Source organism: Stegastes partitus, unplaced genomic scaffold (genome assembly GCF_000690725.1).
Source record: "Stegastes partitus isolate 25-593 unplaced genomic scaffold, Stegastes_partitus-1.0.2 Scaffold1078, whole genome shotgun sequence".
NCBI lineage: Eukaryota > Metazoa > Chordata > Actinopteri > Pomacentridae > Stegastes > Stegastes partitus.
In genome coordinates, this window is record NW_007578809.1 from 199,163 (window position 1) to 220,550 (window position 21,388).

Genomic DNA, 21,388 nt, shown 5'->3' on the forward strand with positions numbered 1-21,388 from the left:
TAGATAATGGATGGATGGATAATTTGTTTCTGCAATCTACTTATAATCACTTCATTATTTTGTAATGTGGTGCACAGCTACAACAATTAACCGTCACCAGTTGTCAGCAATTAAATGAATCATTAACTATTTTTGATAAGATTATCCATTGATAATCTTGTTGAGTAATTTGTGTGAAAAAAAATCTGAATATTTTCTTGTTTCTTCCCTCCTCTGTGACAGTAAACTGAATATATTTGGGTTGTGGAAAAAACATTTGCCATTTTGGGCTTTAAGGAACACTGATCCACTCTTATCATTATTTTCTGACACTGTATTAAACAACTCGCCAATACATCAGGGAAAAGAAATGGACAGACAAATCACCAGTGAAAATAATCGTCAGTGGCAGGTCTGATGTAGTGTTTGCTGTCTATTACCCAGAATCCTCGATATCCACACATTTGACGTAGGCATCATTGGAGTACAACACCACCGTAGCGACCTGGTCAACTGAGGGGGAAAGAGACATGGAGAAAGATCAGTTGGGATAAACTTACACCACTTCTGGTTATTATTTATTTTCTTACCATGCAACTAAGGGCAAACACTTGGGCGCACAATAAATTATATGAGCATTTAAGTGTTTGTTTACCAGACAGGATGATGTTCTTGATGTTTTTGTTGGAGTTGTTGGTGATGTTGACGTGAACTATGATGGTTTCACCGTGGTAATACATCTGAAAACAGAGAAATCTGTCTAAATATATCTAGATTTAATTCTTTGAGCCACACAACTCTCCGGTAGGTTTTCTGAAAACATATTCACCCTATTTATCAAAGCTAGAAACAGTAAAAAGAGTAAGAACTGCTGAATTTTCAAGTTTTCGATGGTCCTTGAATGTATCAAGCGTGGCTTGTGGCCAAATCTAAGCTTAAACTTTGATCAAAATCACTTCAGTTTTGGCAAATTTTTAAATGACAAGTGTAGATTTTGTAAAAACTAAAAAAATCTTTCTTCATGACTGACTTAAAATTCAAAGAGTTTTCAGGTTGAACTGCAGGCAGTGTTTCCACAGAGCGGAGAGGAAAACCAAACCTACTGGATCAATAAAATAAACGCAGCATGGATCAAAAACAGTGAACAGAGCAGCAAGTTGTTGGAGGATACATTCAGCATGGTGAAACATCTTTCTACGGCTAATGAGCAGAGAGAAAAACAGGTGGAAACAGGTGAATATACGGCTAAATATTTTCAAGTATATGGAGCCACCATTTTTCTCCGGTGCTGGTAACAACTGTGAGCACTTGGAAGATGTTGTAAATGTTGATTCCAGTTTCTTTTTTCTTTTTTCTTTGCCAAATTATCAAAGAAATCCAACTTTTTATGAATTATGGCATTGGAACTGTTTCATTCTGCACAGAAGATATTTCCGAGTTCTCTCTCTTTCTTCATGGTTATTCTGTTTCTTCAGAGGTTCAGGACTTTAGATTGTAGTGAAAACTGAGCCACAGGAAAGAAGAATGTCACAACAGCAAGAAATGCCAAATAAACTGTTCAGGGTTCAGAAGGTTAACACTGCTTGTTGCCTTTAGTTCCTTTCCCTAAAATAAAGCTTAAGGAATTTTAGAAAAATCTAGTTAATATGAAATTACAGAAATGATTGATAAAAATGAATTAAATGATGTTTATGACAAGATGTTAGAAGCCTGGACTGCAGATCTGAAACATCTGGATTAAAATAACATGACCATAAGCACTGTTGTTTTTTAAATGGTATTTGAGATGAAAGTCTGTTTAAACCAGTTATACAAGCATTGTGCTGCAGCTGTGACGAATCTGAACTGAATCTAAAATTTTAGACTTTGGATGTCGCAGCTGGTTTTGAAAAACTCCTCCATCCTGACTGATGGTTGCCTTCATCCTGATGCAGACCAGAACAAGAACATTCACTTTTTCAGACTAAAGATTAGGATGAAGTGACCCACCTCTTTGTCCAGGCTGGCCTTGACATGCAGCGGTTTGTCCGACATGACAAAGTCCCTGGTGGTCTCAACACAGGGCGCAGTTCCCTCGCCCTCTGGAGCGTACTGTACCTTCCTGAGCATCAGCTTCACAGTGCTCCTGTTGGACACAAGAACAAGTGTGGAAATAATGCAAACTTACAAATTCTGCATGTGATTCAGTTGTATTTCACACAGACCAGCTGAGACTCACCGCTTGCGTACTTTAGCGTCCTGGCTCTCAGCGCTGAACGCCTTAATCTCAAACTCAACAGCACATTGCTGAACAAGAACAGAGAAGAGGCGTCACCATCCTGTGAGGTTTTTACTTCAGTTCCTTTACTCTGTCAGGATCTTACCTTGCCGACATCATGGGGTGCTGGTTGGAGTGCCACAGAGCAAGGCAAGTTGTCGGGAAACTGAGAGGACAAAAAAGTGTTTACGTCACTTAATGCAGCAGCAGCATTCAGAGCTCCAGTTCATTGTAATAAAACACCCGCAAGCCACTGCAGGATTTTCAAAGCAAAGTTTGGATTATTCTGTTTAATTCTGTCATTTTAATGTCCAAAGCTGAGCTCTGTATAAAGCCTTCTGGATTTCTGTCCAGAAATAAACAGAAACCAGTTTAGCTCATGTCCCTGATCCTGAACTAAACTATTTGTATACATCCATCCATCCATCCATCCATCCATTCATTATCTATACACCGCTTAATCCTCACTAGGATTGCAGGGGGACTGGAGGGAACACCCTGGACAGGTCACCAGTCTATCACAGGGCCACACTTAGAGACAGACAACCAAGCACACTCACAATCACCAATTAACCTCAACATGTTTTCGGACTGTGGGAGGAAGAACCCACACTGCACGAGGAGAACATGCAAACTCCACACAGAAAGATCCCAGGCGTCCTAACCAGGATCTTCTAGCTGTGAGGTGATGGTGCTAACCACAGAGCCATCTTGCAGCCCTATTTGTACACAGCGTTTTCTATATAACATGTTCTAGCAGGTAGCATCCAAGAAGTGATCAACCTCTCATCAATCTCCTATGATACTTCTATGTGCAAAAAAAGCTCTACATGAACAGCCCTCCAGGATTAATCCATTATTTTTGGCAGTGGGAGGAACAGACTACCTGTCCAACCTGATGGACACTGTGGAGTTTAACTTATTTAACATTTACTCAGAGTCCACTCCAAACTATCTAAAGTGTGGCTGTGTTTTGTTCAAAAAGTGGAGTTTAAACTTTGCAAACAGTAGTTTGTGTATCGCAGCTCAAAAACCACCATCCTCGAAAAACAGCAGCTGACTTGTCAGTGTTTTATTCCTCAGCAGTTCTTGTGTTGGATCATAAGCTGAGATATTTTCAGGAATCAGATGAGTATGTGCAGCTGCTCTGCATCCAGCTTGTTCTCATCATTTTTATATAAAATACCCAGGTTACAGTGATTTCATATGCTGCAAATACTAGTTTTTAGGTTGACCTTTTAAGCGAACAAGGTGAGCAGACTCCACTTACTCAGTGTAATAATATTATTATAAAAGCAGCTTCCTTTAGTCCGATTCCTCACCTCAAAGAAGAATGGGTAGGCGTTGTTTCCCAGCTTGCGCAGCAGCCTGGCCTGGATCTTGGTGTGGATTCCCTTCTCGCGGTCCTGCAGCGGCGGGTACACCTGGCGGGTGGACAGGTAAAGCTCCCTGCGGAAGGCGATTCCCATCACATCCATGTCGTCTCTGCCGTAGCGGAAGGTGCAGGACAAGGTGACGAACACTGTTGGCCAGAGCAGATGTACTCAGTTAAAAAAAACAAAACAACAACAACTCTTTTTACATTTTAAATCCAAGATTAAACTGTTTCTCTGTCTGCACATCGAGTGTGAAAAGGCATTCATCATTTGTATAGTTTGTGTTTCAAACTACTGCAAATGTAGATGTTATTTCACTGAATATTTGTCATTTGTTTTTAATGAAAATTTCAAAATAAGCCTAGAAAAAAACACTCTGACAACTATTTTCACTATTGACTAATCCACCAATAACTGTATAAAAAATGTCAGAAAATGTAAAAATGACCATCACAAACTGACAAAATAAAAGTCTTGTTTTTTCCAACTAACAGTAGTAAATCTAAACATATTTTCTTTTCTGTGAAGCTGGAATCAGAGAAATTTGGTGTTTTTTCTTCAAAAGTGATTCTAAATGTTCAATATATTATCAAAAACGACTTCTGTGTGATTTTCTGCTAAATGGCTCATTCATTTAAGTGAGTTTTGGTTGAATACATCTAAAATAATGAACCAATCATAAGGCTTGTTGTAATTTGGCATTGGTGTAGCCAAGTAATATCAAATTGTGGAGTAAAATAATCATTCCAATCTTAAAGGTCTTAACGGGAAGTGAAACTGGATTTTTAAGGATAAAACAGGCATAAACATTGAGCTTGAGCTGAACTGAATCGTGAGTCTGGACGGTTCAGTTACTGACCTTTTCTGCCCTGCAGAGCTTCAGGATCGATGAGGATGACGCCATCTAGAGGACAAAACACACACAAAGCCCTCTCAGGTGATGGAAGTGACAGGAAACAGTGTTTTTACATTTTAACTAAACGGGACAATTAAAATAAGTCCTATGACACAAATAGGTGCCTCTGAAGTGCAATTTGAGTTTGTTTTTGAGGAAGCCTCACATTACAAATACATTCCAGGGCCTGAGTTGATTCATTCATTTTTTTTTCTATTATTTAATTGATGTGTGCCAAAGACATTTGCCAGAAGCAATTCAAGAGTCACATTTTAATTTTCATCTTTCAGCTCATGAAACTCAACAGTAAACTAAGACAAAGATTAGAATAAATGTGTAGATCAGCCACATCAGAAAAAGGTTCAGGACCTAAAAGGAGAGTAAAGTTAATCCAGCAGTAAATTAGACATTGTTAGAGAAAATGAGACACTAAAACCTTGGATCGGCACAGAGGTTACTTCAGGTGACACGTCTGCCTGAAGACTTAAATATCCACCTCAGAGAGGAGAAAGTCTTTTTTCTTATTTCCCTTTACAGAAATAAATGATGAAGCTCTAACGTAGTTCAAACCTGCAGCAGCTCCAACAGTAAACTGCTGCTGACACACTGAGGCTTCACTGTTAATAATGCTCAGGTAGGAATTGTTTCATGGAGTTATGAAGTATAGTCTCATCGCTGTATTGGTACTTTTAGTAAAGAATCTGAGTGCGTTTGTTTTTTTCGTTGTTGTTATTTTTTTTTTTACAGCTGATCCAAAAACTCACCGACTGGATCCACAGAGTCAACACGGTCGACGAAGTCCCTCTTCCCCATGTAGACTCCAACCTGAAAATAAATAAAATCAGGCCCCGTTCAGCAGACGCTGACTTTGTGTCGACCTTCTGAGGATCAGTCAGCTGAACTACTTCACAGAATTAAATGCAGCGAGATGGAAAACTGAACTCAAATCCACTTCATGTGACGTCACCTGGACTCCAGACCGCCTTTATAAACTGGTTACTCTAGAACTTCATTTAACTGCAACCACATTCTGCACCACATTTTATGCGTCACCTTTGTTCATACGCAATGATAGTTTAACAAATTATTCCCCCTCAATGCTTCACTTTCAGTCAGTCGAAGTAACAATTTACTAATGTTCCCTGAAGGCCTCACATGCATGGGCAGCAGCTCAGACAGGTGTGAGGCCCAAAAACGCCAAAGAAAAAAGTGAAGTAAAGCGTTCTAATGTCAGATTTACCTGAATCCAGGTAATTTTTTCTACCTGGGAGGCCAGCCATTAATAATAAAAAGAGTGTTGTGTTGGGGCTCCTACAGCGAGTGAAACTGTATGTAAAGGTACAGTGAGATAATTTTTCTGGTTTTGTGCTTCACTTACCGACTTGTCCTTGCAAATCTTCTTGAAAATAACATTTTTTGGACTCATGTTGCTGCAGATTGAGGGCAGTTGGTCTGTGGTGCCTGAGAGGAGAAGAAGGAAAAGAAAAAAAGAGAAATTAGGTCTTTTCAAAACTCACAGCAGGTGGTTATGTAGATGAAACAGTTCATGTTATCGGACACTGATGATGGTTTTTTGATTGTAGACTTGAATCTGAATGATAAACAGATAGCGACACTGACTATTTATCAGCAGCAATAAGAAAACTGATAGTTTCACTTAAAGGCATCAGATGCAAACCTTCATGAGGCACATAATAAAACGTTGAGTCCAGCTTAGTGAAGCAACTCTCAGCTCCCTGCCTGTGTCATACACAGCCCATCATATCTGCTGATAATGGAGCTCCTTTAGCCTTTTCCTTATGTATTAATGTGCTTCAAGGTGAGTTCAATCCTTTATCCTTATTTATAGGTGGAAATTTGTCTTTTTGTGTGTTTTTCAGTGTTGTGTTAACAAACTTAATAAACAGGCTAAAGTGGCTCAATTTGAATCAAAACTGATTATTTTAAAGGTAACTAAGAATGATGAATAATTATTAACACTGACTGAAATTAAACATTTTGTTGTGAAAAATGTTTCAGCTGTACAGACTGATAGAGAACACACCAACAAAAGAAAGTGACACAAAGCGAAGACATCTGAAGACACAACGTCTGTGTTCACAGTGCCAAGATCAAGAGCTCCAGTCAGGTTTATTACTCAGCTCTGATTTTTGAGTTTGACTGTCCACATTTTTAATTCTTTTTAATTCATTCAACATCAGGTTTCAGTGTGAACTGATCCGCAAAAGAACAACAGCAAATAAATCACATGCAGAACTCTTTGGTACACAAGTGAACAGAGAGACCAGTGAAACCAGCGTTTACAGTTTGTGCAGCAGGAGCTAAAGAAATTCAGGAGCAGACGATAACGAATACGAGGAGAAAAGAGCAACATTTTTAGTTGTCTTTTCTGTTGAGCTCCAGCTGCTGTCTGTGGACGTGACTGAAAGATCGGCTTGATGACCACATATGAAAAAGTGACCCAAAGGAGAAACCAAAAGATCTGATTCTGTGTGATCGGTGCGCTTCAAACTGTCAAGAAAAAAAAAAAAACATATTTTTTTCAGCCTCTACAAAGTGTTACTTTCACCCTGTCATGGACCACATGGGTGTTAACTGTAGTTACTGTTGAATCCACTACATTTCTGTGCTTTACCAACACAAGTGTCTCTGCTGGTTGGTACTTTATCAGGCGTCTCCCTGACAGTAAGGTTTGCTTTGTTTCTAATAATGTCTCCATTCAACTACAACTTCCAAAACATCTTAAAAACAACTTAAAGTATCCTCAGGTTTAGATAAAACTAAAGTATGAATAACTCAAGTCAGTACAATTTTCACCACAGGACAGAAAGAGTTTGTGCCTCTCATGTTTATTCTTATAAACAAATAAACGACTCCACTGTCCCCAGAAGGTCTCGTTTCAACAATTTCTGTCGTTCTGTCATCCACAAACTTGGATGAAAATAGGTTAGATTTTTAACCCTTTTCTCATAATCCAGAGTCAGTCATAATCCAAACAAAGATGGTGCTGAAACAATAAATAACCATAACAGTAAACAGTACATTTTAACATCAAGTGCTGTATCCAAATACTGAATACTAACCTACAAACACAATAGATAACATTAAAAAGCAAACGCAACACTTTGGTATTACACGAGGTTAAATAAAAATGTACACAAGCCTTGTGTCTGTGTACACACGAGAAATGCAACAACTGACAACAACTGCAAATATTTGAATAATTGATTAATTTTTTAAGAAAATAATGGGTCAAATTAATCAATATTTGTATTCTACACTTTGGTTTCAATTTCAGCTCTTTATAACCACTGTTTTCTTCAGTATCACAGCATAGTGGTGTTGTTATTTTTGGCTCCAGTCATTGATCAGCGGCACTCTGTGGTACAATTTCAGAATACAGCAGGAGCAGCAGCCAAATTGGTTAAATTTTTTAAAGTTTCCAAAACCCCAGAGCGTTACAAATCTGGGAGTAAAACAAACGATCACAGAAGGACAACAAAGGCAGCAGCACGAACACCTAAAAAGAAAGGAGGCGCTTAGTTTCTGCTCTCCTGCTCTCTGTGCTCACATTTACTGTAATTTAATGAATCACAGTAACTAAGCTGCTGCTCTGTACTAATAAAATCCTGATTTTATAACAGCGTCTGACAAACTCACCATAAAGACAAGTAACAGAAAACTACTGTGCAATATATAACCAGCTATATATTTTTTTAAAGTTGGAAGCTACACCCAAAGTCAGAAAACTACGGCGCAACAAAAAGAAAAAAGCTGCTTTTGCTGCTCTGTGCTTCTAAAATAACCACTGTGTTCATGTTGCACTTTATTCAATAGACAGATCAAACGTTCTTCCCTTCATTGAGGGGCTTCACAAAAACCTGGATTTCTTTTGGAGTTTCACTACTGACTTATATAATCTGCCATCTTTTTAAATGCAGTTTTCATGTTGGGTTTAACTCTACAGTTTCATATGAGCAAAAACTCAAAATGACCAAATAGAAGAACAAAAAGATCACAAAGAGGTGCAAACAACACAAAAAGATGAAAAACAACCTGCCCCAAATATCAATGTAGAATGAGCTAAGAAGATGAAAAACAACCCCAAAGGAACAGTAAGCCATGTAAACAATAATAAAGAAAGTCAAAATGACCAGATGCCAAATTACCACAAAGAACCTCACAATGACCACAAAAGCTCAAAATGATCAAGCAGAGAAACAAAAAGATCACAAAAAGGTGCAACAGTCACACAAACAGATGCAAAACGATCTCAAAGAAACTCTAAAAGTGACTCTAAACAGACACCAAACAACAAAATGACCACAGAATCAAAACAACCACAAAGAAACTCGTGACAACTACTCAGAGACTTAAGATGGTAAAATACCGAAAAAAAGAGACCCCAAAAACTTTAAAATGACCAGGAAGAGACACAAAATGATCATCAAGAGGCGTAGACAACACAAACAGATGAGAAATAACCACAAAGAGAAGCAAAACCATCACAAAGAAATTTAAAAGAGACACAGAAGAGTAGAAAAACTGAATATTATTTGTTCATTTCAGGTCTATAATATCAGATCTTCTGAAAGGTCAAAATTACAACAAGAGTTTATTCTAAATGGCTCGTAAAATAAAGGTTAATTTAAAGAAGAAACCACAGAGGACTTTGTTTGTATTTGTTGTTGACAGAGATAAACAGCTTCTTCTTGCTGAGTTAACTGAGTCAGTATGACCGAGAGGTTTGAACAGATTTAACTCTGCTGAGCTTCTTAATCCTTTTAAAAACTGCTTCACCTCGACTCTCTGAAAACTACACCAGCAACGTCTGGAAAGTCTCCAGAACAACATGAGCAGGTCTGCATTAAAAAGCAAGAATTTCCTGCAGGTTTTAAATTCAAAAGTACATAAAATATTAATAAAATCGTAATTAGATATCACTGTGACGCTCACATCTGACAAAAACTGGTATTTATTTTTTCTTGTCTCCAAAACACCTCCATGCAAAAAAACTCCCAACATGACGAATAAATCTTTAGTTTTTCAGTCTAAATGACACATTTTTCTATTTTCTGTTTGTTATTGATGCCCAGAAATCACGTTTCCTGAAAAGAAAAGTGACAAACGTTGCTAAAGTAGTCAAATAAAGTGCTGTTAGTTTGACTTACGCTTTACAAAACGACATGCTTTACAAGCAAAAAATGATTTGTATTTTGAATTTCTCTACTTTTGTGTGAAACTGAGTCTCAGAAATCATATTTTCATAAAACAAAGTGAACATTTCAAGTCACAGCACAGCATCTTTCAGTAAGTTTTGGTACATGCTTCCAGATTCTGGTGTGTTTGCAGGTTTTGGTAGATTTTAGGACGTCCATGTGTGAGAATGTTGTGTTTCTCACTCACCTGAGCTGCAGTCGGACTGTTGTTGAACCAGAGGAGGAGACGGGCGACGCTCACTGAGGCTCTATATGGAAACAGCTGCTGTCCATCACGGCCCCTGTCAGCCAATCAGGTGACCCCGCTGTGAACTCTGACCCTCCCACCTTCTCATCCATCACAACATCCAGACGTCCAGACAGACAGACTTCACGTGAAGCAGCCGACTGAGCCGATTGAAGCCGGTTCTCCTCCGTCAGCACAACAGGGTGAGATTAGACTCAGCTTCAACTCTCACTTTATCCCCACATCAGGCTTTCACCTGGGTTTCTGATTTCCATCAGGTTTCCACACCTGTTGCTGCAGCAGCACGAAAATATTTATATTAAAGAAATGTATTTCTGCCGCACCATTTAAACAGTGGAATGTAATACAATTTTTCACTGAAAAACAAAGACGAATATTCAAGAAATCAAGAGTTAAAAAAGAAAAGAAAAGAAAAGAATAGAAAAGAGTGTAGAGTTTAGAACTATTAATAAAAACAGGAAACAGGACAAATTTTACAAAACGACCACAAAGAAAAAAAAAATGCAACAAATAAAATAAAGTAGAAGCTTAAACATTTAAAAAAAACTAATACGACACACATTTTTATATGACACAATTTTGAAATTATTATTTTTAAAATAGAAAATCATAATAACCAAGTGACAGAAAAACAAGAAAATCAAAGAAAATCAAAATGACAGAAAATCACAAATAAACTCAAACATGGCAACAAAACTTTCCTGAAATAAATTCTACTCTTTGCTTACTTCTGTTTTTATGATGACTTTCCAGCTGCCGGACGATTAATAAAAGCAGGATTTTTCATAATTTTCCAAACTGTAAATTCTCCAGTGAAGTACCTCTAAACTACGAACACAGAACTGCAGGATAATATCAAACCACGAATAATGTCTGGTATGTTTTGTGTGTGAAGAGGCAGAACAGTGAAGACATGTTTGGACTTTTGACAGGCAGAGTTTGTTCAGAGGCAGCTGAAGGTTGAGCAGCAGGTCTGATCCAGAGTCTATAGATAGACTCAGTGATGCTGTGGAGCTTTAATCCACTGTTCTGCCTGTCAGCAGGTGGATTACTGCCTGCGCTGCATTAATCATCATTATCAGGCTGGAGGTTGCAGCACACACACTCTGAAATCACTCAGTGTTCACGTGCACCAACAAACAAGAGTGGCCTCCCACAAACGGACCATAAGCACATTCAAAACAACCAAAAAGAGACTTACAAAGAAGCTCAAAAATACCAAAGGTAGGCACAAAACGAACACAAAAAAATTGAAATGGTCACAACAAGAAACTCAAAATGACTAAAAAGTGATGCAATATGACCACAGTGCGGCGCAAAATGACCAAAAGAAAAGGTCTGTATTGACCATAAAAACTGAATACGAACACAAAGGGACTAATGGTGGCAACAAAAAAAAAACCCGACATAAAATGAGCCTGAAAAGTTCAAAATGGCAAAAAAGTGATGCAAAAGAAAGAGGTGAAAAATGACCACAAATAGACACAAAATAACCACAAAGAGACTCAAAATGGCTAAGAAGAGACATAAAACAAGCCTGAAACAGTTAGCAATGACCAAAAAATGGTGCAAAATGACCACAAACAGACTCAAAATGACCAGAGGCGCTCAAGTACAGATGAAAAGCAACCACAAAAAGCTCACAATGACTACAAAGAGACAAAACTTGATCGAAAAAGACACAAAATTAACATAAAGAGATGCAACACTTGCACAGACTCAAAACAACCACAAATTGACTCATAATTGCCAAAGGGACAACGAGCCTGAAAGAAGCTCAAAGGGACAAAAAAAAAAAAATAGTGATGGAAAAATCTGCATGACCGAAAAATGGTGAAATACGACCATGAATAGACACAAAGTAACCACAAATAGAATCACAATGGCTACGAGAAAACACAAAACAAGCCCAAAAACACTCAAAATGTTCACAGCTAGACTCAAGCTTACCCCAGACATGCATAGTGAGTTCAGATTTAACTATAAAGAGACTCACATTAGGCAAAAAAGACAAACATTTAGTATTCAAAGGTTAAAAATGATCATACAGAAGTTGAAAATGACTTAAAAAGAGGTGCAAAAAGGCACCAAGTGTCACGGCCCAAAGAAGGGACAAACATATTTAAAAAGGCAACACAGGAAACGAAGGTTGGGTCTTTAAGACTTGCATTTTTATTTTAAAACACCAAGAGACACAAAATGATCACCAAAAAACCAAAACACAAAACAAAACAAAAAAAACAACACATCTATAAAGACCTGAGAGACCGACAACAACAACAAGGTGACTCACAAAAAGAGCTGCAAAGTGACTGGATGGATTTTAGGCTTTGCTATGAATATAGTACTGTACGTATTCTGTATATGGTGTATTGTATCTTATCCAAGGTTTGCATCATTGTTTTGTTCAATAATAACAATTCATGAGCACAATTATTACAACACTTACATTTAATTTGAGCATCACAACGTGGATGCTGTAAAAAAAAAAAAAAACAACCATAACAGCTCGTTTTATTTTGTAATACAAACTTTATTCAGGTAAAAATAAACTCCAAACAGGATTAAAACAATCATTAACAGCAATCTACCTGATAGATTCGTAGGATTTCAGATTTCACCTCAAACTCTTCAAAAACAAATAAGACAAATGACAGAAAAACGGTGTCAGGCCCAGACTTCGTCTAAGACAGCAGTCTGAGGATGCAGAAAAGGGTGTTTATCTTAACATTACAGTTGTGGTAAATCAAGACGAAGTCAGAGTTTGAGCCTCCAAAAAAAGAAAAGCGAGTCTGTAAAACATTCTGATGACGACAGTGCAGATGTGTGAGTTTAGACGTAAGCTCTGGCGTCTGACTCTGTAGTGGCTGCCTTGTAGACTTTCTTTGGTTCGCCTCCATAGTAGCCACTGCAAAACAAGAAAAGACAAAGTGAGACTGACGGACGCGAGGATAAAGTCATGAGAGTCACCCTTCTGAAAGCAGCAGGACACTAAAATCAGACCAAATCAAAGAACAACAACCAAAAACAGCATCATTATAAGCTAATTAAAGGTTAACCAAGTGACATCATCATTTCTGACCACAAAATCCTCAAAAAAATTGAGATTTTCAGCATGTAGCTAAGAGAAGACACTGAAAAGTAACTTTAAATGGAGTCGCTGTTTTTTGCTGTTTTGATACACAATTCAGTAACCTTTCGTTTATTTCTTCTTCTGACTTCTAACTTTATGAAGTGTTAGTTGTTAAAAAGCATTTTTCTAATTAGCATGTGGAAAAAAATGTGTGCTGTAGTTCATTCGTTTCAACCAATAATCGATTGTCTGATAACGTGGTTGACGAGGAAATGGGTTAAAATGAGCATACGGCATGCATCGCTGCAGAAAAAAACGGCTGGGAATTACAGCTCAAAGAGACTGAGTGGAAATTGCTAAATGATTCTGAGCTTTAAACACAGACTATACATTTGTTACTTGGTTTGTTGAAAGCAGATTTGACTGCCACCTAAATAATCCTCTGCTTCATCATCTATGCTCTTTCAAATTAGACCATAATTTACTAAATAAACATTGCACTGTGTTGAAGGAGACTTGAAACTAGCAATTGAGACCATTAACTCATTTGGCAAATATTCACTGAGGTAATATATCAAGGGAGAAGTCGGGTCATTTGCTCATAAATTTCTATACAACCTGACTTCTTTTTGCAGCCCCAGGAGTCGCCCCCTGCTGGCTGTTTGAAAGAATGCAGGTTTTTAAGGCTTCAGTTTTCAAACTCGTCCATCATTTATATTTAGTCTGTAGCTTTAAGAGCCTGACAGTAGAGTGACTGACTGACTGATGGAAAAGACATGCTAGTGTAGGCTGGAACGTCTTTCATTGTATGTTTTACTTCAATCTAAAAAAAAAAAAAAAAGAAAAAAAAGTTTGAATTCTAGATATCTGTATTTCAATTCTGACAAGGCAGAATTCCAGTTTGAGGATATCTACAAAATCATTCAGAGCAGTTCAAACCTAATACAAGGGTCTCTAAAAAAAAAAAAGACAATTTAGATATGCTGACTTGAGGGGAGAAAAATGTATCTTCAACTAGGATTATGGTGAGTCCGAATTAAACTGCAGAAATCTGAAACTGAAATTACAACTCGTCAGAATTCAGTTTCAGATTTTAGCAGTTGAACTGCAAGTGACGAGAAACACATGAATGGTCAAAATGACATGCTTTGGTCAAGTAACAATGTTATTGTGGAGATCTGAAATGTTGTTTTTGACTACAAGGAATTGAATTATAGACATCCATAGCTGCTAAATGCTTAAACGGCTTGCTAGGTAGACTCAAAAGCAGATGGTGACGAGAATTTTTGTTTGTTCGTTTTTATTTAAATTAATTTATATTATATATATATATATATATATATATATATATATATATATATATATATATAATATACATTTCAGCAATTTCCCTGAGGTTTCCACCAAGGGGATCAATAAAGTTCTGTTCTATTCTACTCTATATAAGGGGGTTAAAACACAATGAAAAGTTGAGGAGTGTCTGTATTTACCCTCTCTTGCCACCGGGTGACGCTCTCTTACACGCACTGCAGAGAAAAGCTCCTCCCAGTATGGCCAGCGCGGCTCCAGCCCATCCAATGTACAGACCAGTACCCAGTTCGAACCTACAAACACACAAGCACAGCTCTGTAACACAACCTGAGTGGCTACACTAACACAGTTGCAGCCCTCCATTTAACCCCTAATAAACTCAAATGTAAACATCACAGGAACAAAAAACTGAACAAGACACTTCTATCATTACATGTTAAACATAAATTTTTCAAATGTATTTGTCAGTCGCCTTTAAATGCACAAAAAAACTAATTGAAGACAATTCACTGGCTTAAATTGAGAAATGAAAACAATTTTCTTGTTGCTTTGATTAAAAAATGATGTTTCGGTGGTGCAAAAAAATGTTAAAGTGTCCTCAAAGCTTCCTTTAATGTTCGCAGAAAAATCAGTTGTAGTAAAAAATATTAAAAGGTGTAGAAGATATTTTATTGTACACAAAAACAAAGCAGCTCTTCTAATTTAACATATTTGTTACCTCTGCCTATAGGCACAATGAGTCTAAAATGACAAATAACAGGAGGTGAAATCTTTAAATGCTTCGCAAATTGATCAAAGAAATTTTCAGATGTTTTAATGTAATTTATCATCATTGAAATCTAACATCTTAAAAATGTTTTAAAATGAAGCCTTTTTATATTAGTTTACTGCACCAAAAACTGCAAAGTGAACTGTCAGGATCATCCATCCATCATCTATTATCTCTACACCACTTAATCCTCACTGGGGTCATGGGGGGCTGGAGTCTATCCCAACTGACTTAGGGAGAAGGCAGGAGACACCCTGGACAGGTCACCAGTCTATCACAGGGCTACACTTAGAGACAGACAACCAAGCACACTCACATTCACACCTACGGACAATTTAGAATCACCAATTAACCTCAACATGTTTTTGGACTGTGTGGGAGGAAGCCGGAGAACCCGGAGAGAACCCACACTGCACAGGGAGAACATTCATGTTTGAATTAGATCAGACGGTGTGGCTCGACTCACTTTTCTCCACCGTAGAATGGGTCATTGAATTCTTGAACCACTCGGAATGCATACCAAGAACAAGCTATCAGGGGGCACAGACCTGCAAATGCACAAAACATGCGTTAACACGGAGCTGTCTGAGTTACAAACCTTTGTGTGTGTGTGTGTGTGTGTGTGTGTGTGTGTGTGTGTGTGTGTGTGTTTTCTTTTTCTTTGGCCGTGACCCGTAGCGATGTGTCTGTAACTGAATACTCCTACATTCCTGGCTCTGTTTTCTGTTAGATGTAAGTGTGTTTCAGTTCTGGATGTCCCGACCAAACTTTTCCGCCCCTGATTTAATCTGAGTCAATAATATTGACTTTGACACAGAGCTGCAGTACCTGACTGCGCCACTAGATGGAACCATTTAATGCTTAATACTGGAGCAACCAGAGGATTAAGGCAATTCTGTGTTGGATGCGTGTATTTTGGTAGTTCAGCTGGTAAAGGGTCACTATGACAAACAATTCCATGACACTTAATGACGTCTGGACAGAGCTTTTATGAATACCTGGATTAAAATAAGAATTTTCACACAAAACAAGTATCAAGTGCAGCTTATACTATATTATACATATACATTTTTGATTGACAATACTGCAGTTATTTATATATATATATATATGCTCAAATTTACATCATCTGTGTGACAGTGGACCTAAACATAGGAGCTGGCATAGGTTCATGCTGATATCTTTCAGTTAAAAATGCCTTGATCGTCTCAGGATACTGATGTAACCTCACACCGACATATATGCACTTAAACATCTCTGGTTGCTGCACATCAATAGAAAGAGGTGCTTGAAGGCAATATCTGATGTTTTAAATTCATTTTTGCATCAACTTCTTTTTAATAAACACATGGCAAAGAAGAGCACAATACAAAGTGAAGGTTTCTTTATATATAATCGATATGTATGTATATAATCATGATTATTTTTGTTACATTTTTTGTGATTTTTCTAATTTTCTGGCAACAACAGTCTCCAGACTTCACCATTTGTGAGTCGTGGTGAGCACTAAAGGAAACCTGAATCTGAGTCTTTTTTATCGACTCACCGCTGAGGATGCTCAGGATGCCTCCAGTGACGGCGATCTTGGCCTTGGACTGGTCGGTGGACGAACCGATCTTGATGCACTTGAGTCCGAGCAGCGACACGACCATGCAGGCGAGGCCGAGCAGCAGCGAGATGATCATGAGAGCGCGACAGCCCTGAACGTGAGCTGCAGGGAGGATAATCATTTTAAAAAACAGTGAAAAGAGTTCATAAGAAGAAACTTGTTTAAACTTAGTTTTCGTTGAAAACAAACAAAAACCAATATGTTAAAATGCCACAATTTGTTACCCACGAACTACAAAAACAGAAAGAATCATCAGATTTTCAACCGACCTACAGCCCTTGAACATATCATGTGTGACGCACTGTTCTGTTGGGAAAATTACCCAAATACAGGATTAAAATTGTGATATACCATCAAGATCTACATTCTACGTGTCTCATTCAAACATTTCCCGAAATAAACAGCTGGCACCAGATTTTATAAAAACCAAAAAACTTTTGCACTGTTGGTGCAACTGACTCTTCATGACTGACTCAGCTGTGATTTAAGATTTCTGTCATTCTAACTGTGTCACACTGACACAAGACAGTTCTCTCTCCTTCTTCCTGGTGGTTGTGTTTCCACAGAGGTGCGGGACTTTATATTGCATTGAAAAATGAGCCAATACTGCTGAAGTGGAGGGTTTGTTTTAGGTAAAAAAAAAAAAAAACAACAGCAAAAACATCAATTTTGAATTGACTTTTAAAAAAACAACCCCCCCAAAAAACAAAAAACAACTATTTATTATTGTTTTACAGATTTTCCCTGTTTTGTTAAAGATAATAACCAGTCAAATTACAGAAAGAAGTATTAATTTAGACATTATCCCTGAAAAAAACCTGCCAAAAACCCTAAAAAATGTCCACATCAGAAATCTATACACCTACATTTGACCTAAAAATTATACTTTTTTTTTTCTGTATGTCAATTTCCAAACAATATCATTTGCCATTATTCATTTACACTATGTGACCATAAAATTACATTATTTTACTTTATTGAAACAAATATTATCATTTACAGGTAATTGTGATTATTCTCACAGTTTTTTAATGTGAAAGTATTCAAATGCTATTTTCAAACATTTTAGATTTCCACATGCTGTGTATGGATTGAATTTTACAGTGTACAGTTAAAAGAGTAATTTGGGGGGAAATAAGCTTCTTTCTCTGAGACTTACTCAGATCGCTTCCTGTCTCATAGCTACAGTTTTGCTTCGCGTAAAGGCTGGAAACATGGAGGGAAAAATCCACCAAGTAGCACCTCTAAACTCACTGATTAACACGTTTAAAACTTTTCCTTTGTCAAAAATCTAATTTGTTTTAATAAAAGTAAGAACTTGTAGGTAATGCTGTGTGTGTGTTTTACAGCTGGTGCAGTAACATATTAACAAACTGACCTCTGATCATAAAAACCTGCCGCGCCTCTTTATGGGCTTTAGGGAGTTTCAACAGAACGAACAGTGAACAGTGAAACCACACAGTGTGATGACGGATGAAGAGTCTGGCCTCAACGAACATTGAAACATGACCAGGTGTAATAATTAACTCTGATGTTGTCTTTAAACGGGTGAACCGTCTGTCCAGCACAGTTCTGGCTTCACAAACTCATCCAGACATTTCTAAAGGTACCAAAACAGGTGAGTTTTGGGGAAATGTGCCTAAAATGATCCACAAGACCAGCTGATGTAACCGTTGATGTTAAGCCAAAGATATTATACTCTGTAAAAAAAAAAAAAACAACAACAAAAAAACAAAACATTCAAAAGTGTGAAAATATATATATATATATAAAGCAATTACTACTTGTAAAAATACAGATGTTGGATTTGTTTTCTTATGGTAAAAAGTACATTTGTACTTTTTTGTGTGGTTTTACAAGATGTTATCTGTTGTTTAAAAGAACAAGGAAAATATGTAAAATAACAGTAAATTGTTGTTTTTTTAAATTCCAATTGAAAACAGTGTTTTTACAGTGTATGTACAGTACGTGACATATTTCTTAATTTTAAGGAAAACTGTTGGAGAGATGAATTTATCTTCCACAGCTATTAGAATGTTTTTACCACCAAACAAAACCACAAGACGACTAAAAAATGAGATATTTTTCAACCTTAACACAGTAAAAATATGTTAAAGTTGAACTGAAGTGAAGGAAAATCAACACAACTGGCTGCTTCTGTTTCCCATTTTCCCTCCATTTTGCTGCCAGCAGAGGAGGAAGCTCAAAATGGCGCCTAAAAGATGGTCTTATATCATCTTATATGGTGAATCTTACATCATCTCATATGGTGATTATAGGAGTAAAAAAACAGTCTGGTGATAAACTGTTTATTATAAATATAGAATAAAGATGTTGAAACAGTTTAACTGATCTTTATTTCATTTTGGCGGGAAACTTGTGACTGTGAAATCCACCAACCTTTGGACAATGGATTCAGAAATGGTGCTACATGACACGCTGGCCTATTTTCTGGGAAACTTATCTGATGAGCTTTCAAAAAGTTCAGCCCCTGTTCAATCCTCGCAGATTATCGAACTTTCTAATGTCATGTAAAAGACAAACTTCACCTTGTTGCTTTTTAACCACTTAACTGATCCTAAATGTGTTTGTTTCACGAAAAGTAAAGCAAACCTTACAAATGTTTCAGATCATTTCATTTCAAAACCAGAAAATTTAATGAATCTTTTCTAGACAAACAGCAAATTCAAACTTTAGCGAAAATATTTTCATTTTGTCTCACCTCACAAGACAATTAACTCTCATTTCATGCTTCTTACAAACATTTACTATTTTTAAAAAGTAGTCTTTTAAAGTATAACATCTAAAGAGTCGTAATTTGTCTGTAAACTTACAAAGGCTGACATTAAATTTACTGTTAGACTGGATCAGCGTATCTATTAACCCACAACAACCACAGATTCATATGGAGGACTTGGACTCATCTTACCGGGGAGGGCGAGCAGAGACTCGAAGTCCCGACACTCGGCGATGCCGGTGTTGTCCTCGGTGCAAGAGTGCCACAAGTTCTCAAAATGCCTCAAAGCGATGTTGAGGCTGCCGTACGCGGTGGAGATCTTCCAGTAGTCGTTGACCAGCGATGCTCCGGTGACCAGAAAGCTGATGACGCACATGATGAACCCCGTTGCTTCCACAGCCGTCGACATGGTTGCAGCGTTTCCTAAAACTGTCTTAAAATGAAACCACAGAGAATCTGACTGCTGCCAAGAGACTAAAAACAAAGAAACCTTCAGAAAGTGGCAACGTCTCAAGGCCTTGTCCTGGACGTTGAAGCCTCGGTTGGGGTTGTTGGAGGCTCTGTTCTGTCTCCTTTGGTTGGTTCTTGATAATGTGCTGTCTGTGGCTTCAACATCAGGACTTTACACCCTGAAAGGGTCATAAAAGTGTGGAGCCGCTCCCTGTAGTTCCCCCTCACCACCTACCAGGTACTGATCATGATGATGATGATGACTGAGTCCTTAGCCACACCTCAGATAACCTCGACAACCGTGTGCACTGGTCTTTGTGTGGACCGGGACGGGAGGCTGTAATGCAGTCCTTCCTATCTAAAACACACTTCAGATATCCATTTCTAACAAATTACGTCACTTTTGCCATTCATGTGCTTGAGGATTCTCATAACTAGTTATAATTCCGGTTTCAGATTCTGACCAGACGGAATTCTTCAAGATATCTTTGATTCCTCCAAATACCACATATCTACACTGTCCTTTTTAGATGAATGAATCAAGCTTTGACCAGTCAAATGATCGAGTTTTGACTCACTGAAATGAGATTTGCAGTTTCAACGTAGTTGCGTCCAAAGCAAGTCAGCGGTTCGGGACAGAACTGTGCTGCTGACGTATTTCTTCGCTGCCACATTAAGCAAGAAGTCTGAGAAGTCAAGCTGTAGCAGCCTTAACCTAACCTGAATGTTTAGAGAGGTTCAGGTCAGAAAATAACCGTCTTGATAGAGAACACTGGTATTAACGCTGCATATTATCATTACATAATACCATTCAAGTAAAGTTTTCTTCAGATAACTAAAAGAAGTGTTTATGGTGCTAAAACAGAAACTAAAATCAAATGACCCAGAAGAAGTTATTGCTTTGAAACTATGACAAGTTTCAACCAAATGATCTGCGTCAGAGGGAACTAAGACTCTTCAAAACACTGAACCACAAACTGAAGTTCGCTTTTTACGTTTCCTTAAATGAAGCCGAGGAGAAGTAAAAGAAATGTTCCGATAAAGGTCAAATAAATAAAGAAGAGTGTCTCAGAATGAAATCATCTCATTGTCATCGTTAGAAATCATTCATTTAACCACCAAAATAAACTCTAAACATCACTGCCTGATAGTTTTGTGAACAAAAGGAATTTTTAAAAAAGTCAATGTACTCGTCTATGTGTTGGTTTCAGGGTGAAACAACAAGAAGCAGCTTGTGTGGGTTAATCTGAGTTTTTATGGTTTTATGGTTGGTGACAGTTAATGTTTGATCATCATGAAAGTCCAAAGTCTGACGCTTCACCTTCTTTCTGTTCAGTATCCAGGGAAGCAGCACAAGATTATTAAACTGGGTCAGAATACTCAACAGAAACCTTTACGAAATTACATTAGATGGATTACATTAAATAGAAAAGCCCCAATAATCTGCTTTGTTCTAATACTATCAG

General features: G+C 37.6%; 2 protein-coding genes across 2 annotated transcripts in view; both read right to left on the bottom strand.

Annotated features, from left to right (window-relative positions):
• The window catches only part of saga (S-antigen; retina and pineal gland (arrestin) a), a 10,498-nt gene extending 4,565 nt beyond the window's left edge, over positions 1-5,933 (bottom strand). The window contains exons 1-9 of the mRNA XM_008295814.1: positions 5,886-5,933; positions 5,272-5,332; positions 4,472-4,516; positions 3,559-3,758; positions 2,343-2,402; positions 2,198-2,265; positions 1,969-2,104; positions 635-719; positions 420-492 (exon numbers count right to left, since the gene is read on the bottom strand). Of these exons, the coding sequence (XP_008294036.1) occupies positions 420-492; positions 635-719; positions 1,969-2,104; positions 2,198-2,265; positions 2,343-2,402; positions 3,559-3,758; positions 4,472-4,516; positions 5,272-5,332; positions 5,886-5,933 (776 nt within the window). The remainder of the gene's footprint in view (positions 1-419; positions 493-634; positions 720-1,968; positions 2,105-2,197; positions 2,266-2,342; positions 2,403-3,558; positions 3,759-4,471; positions 4,517-5,271; positions 5,333-5,885) is intronic.
• Positions 5,934-12,199: 6,266 nt separating this feature from the next.
• On the bottom strand, positions 12,200-19,881 carry cldn15la (claudin 15-like a). Its single transcript, XM_008295816.1, has 5 exons — positions 19,665-19,881; positions 16,673-16,837; positions 15,593-15,674; positions 14,537-14,650; positions 12,200-12,881 (listed from the first exon to the last, which is right to left on the bottom strand). The coding sequence occupies exons 1-5, from the start codon at positions 19,879-19,881 to the stop codon at positions 12,806-12,808; spliced, it is 654 nt and encodes a 217-aa protein (XP_008294038.1). The 3' UTR covers positions 12,200-12,805.
• Between the last annotated feature and the right edge of the window lie 1,507 nt (positions 19,882-21,388).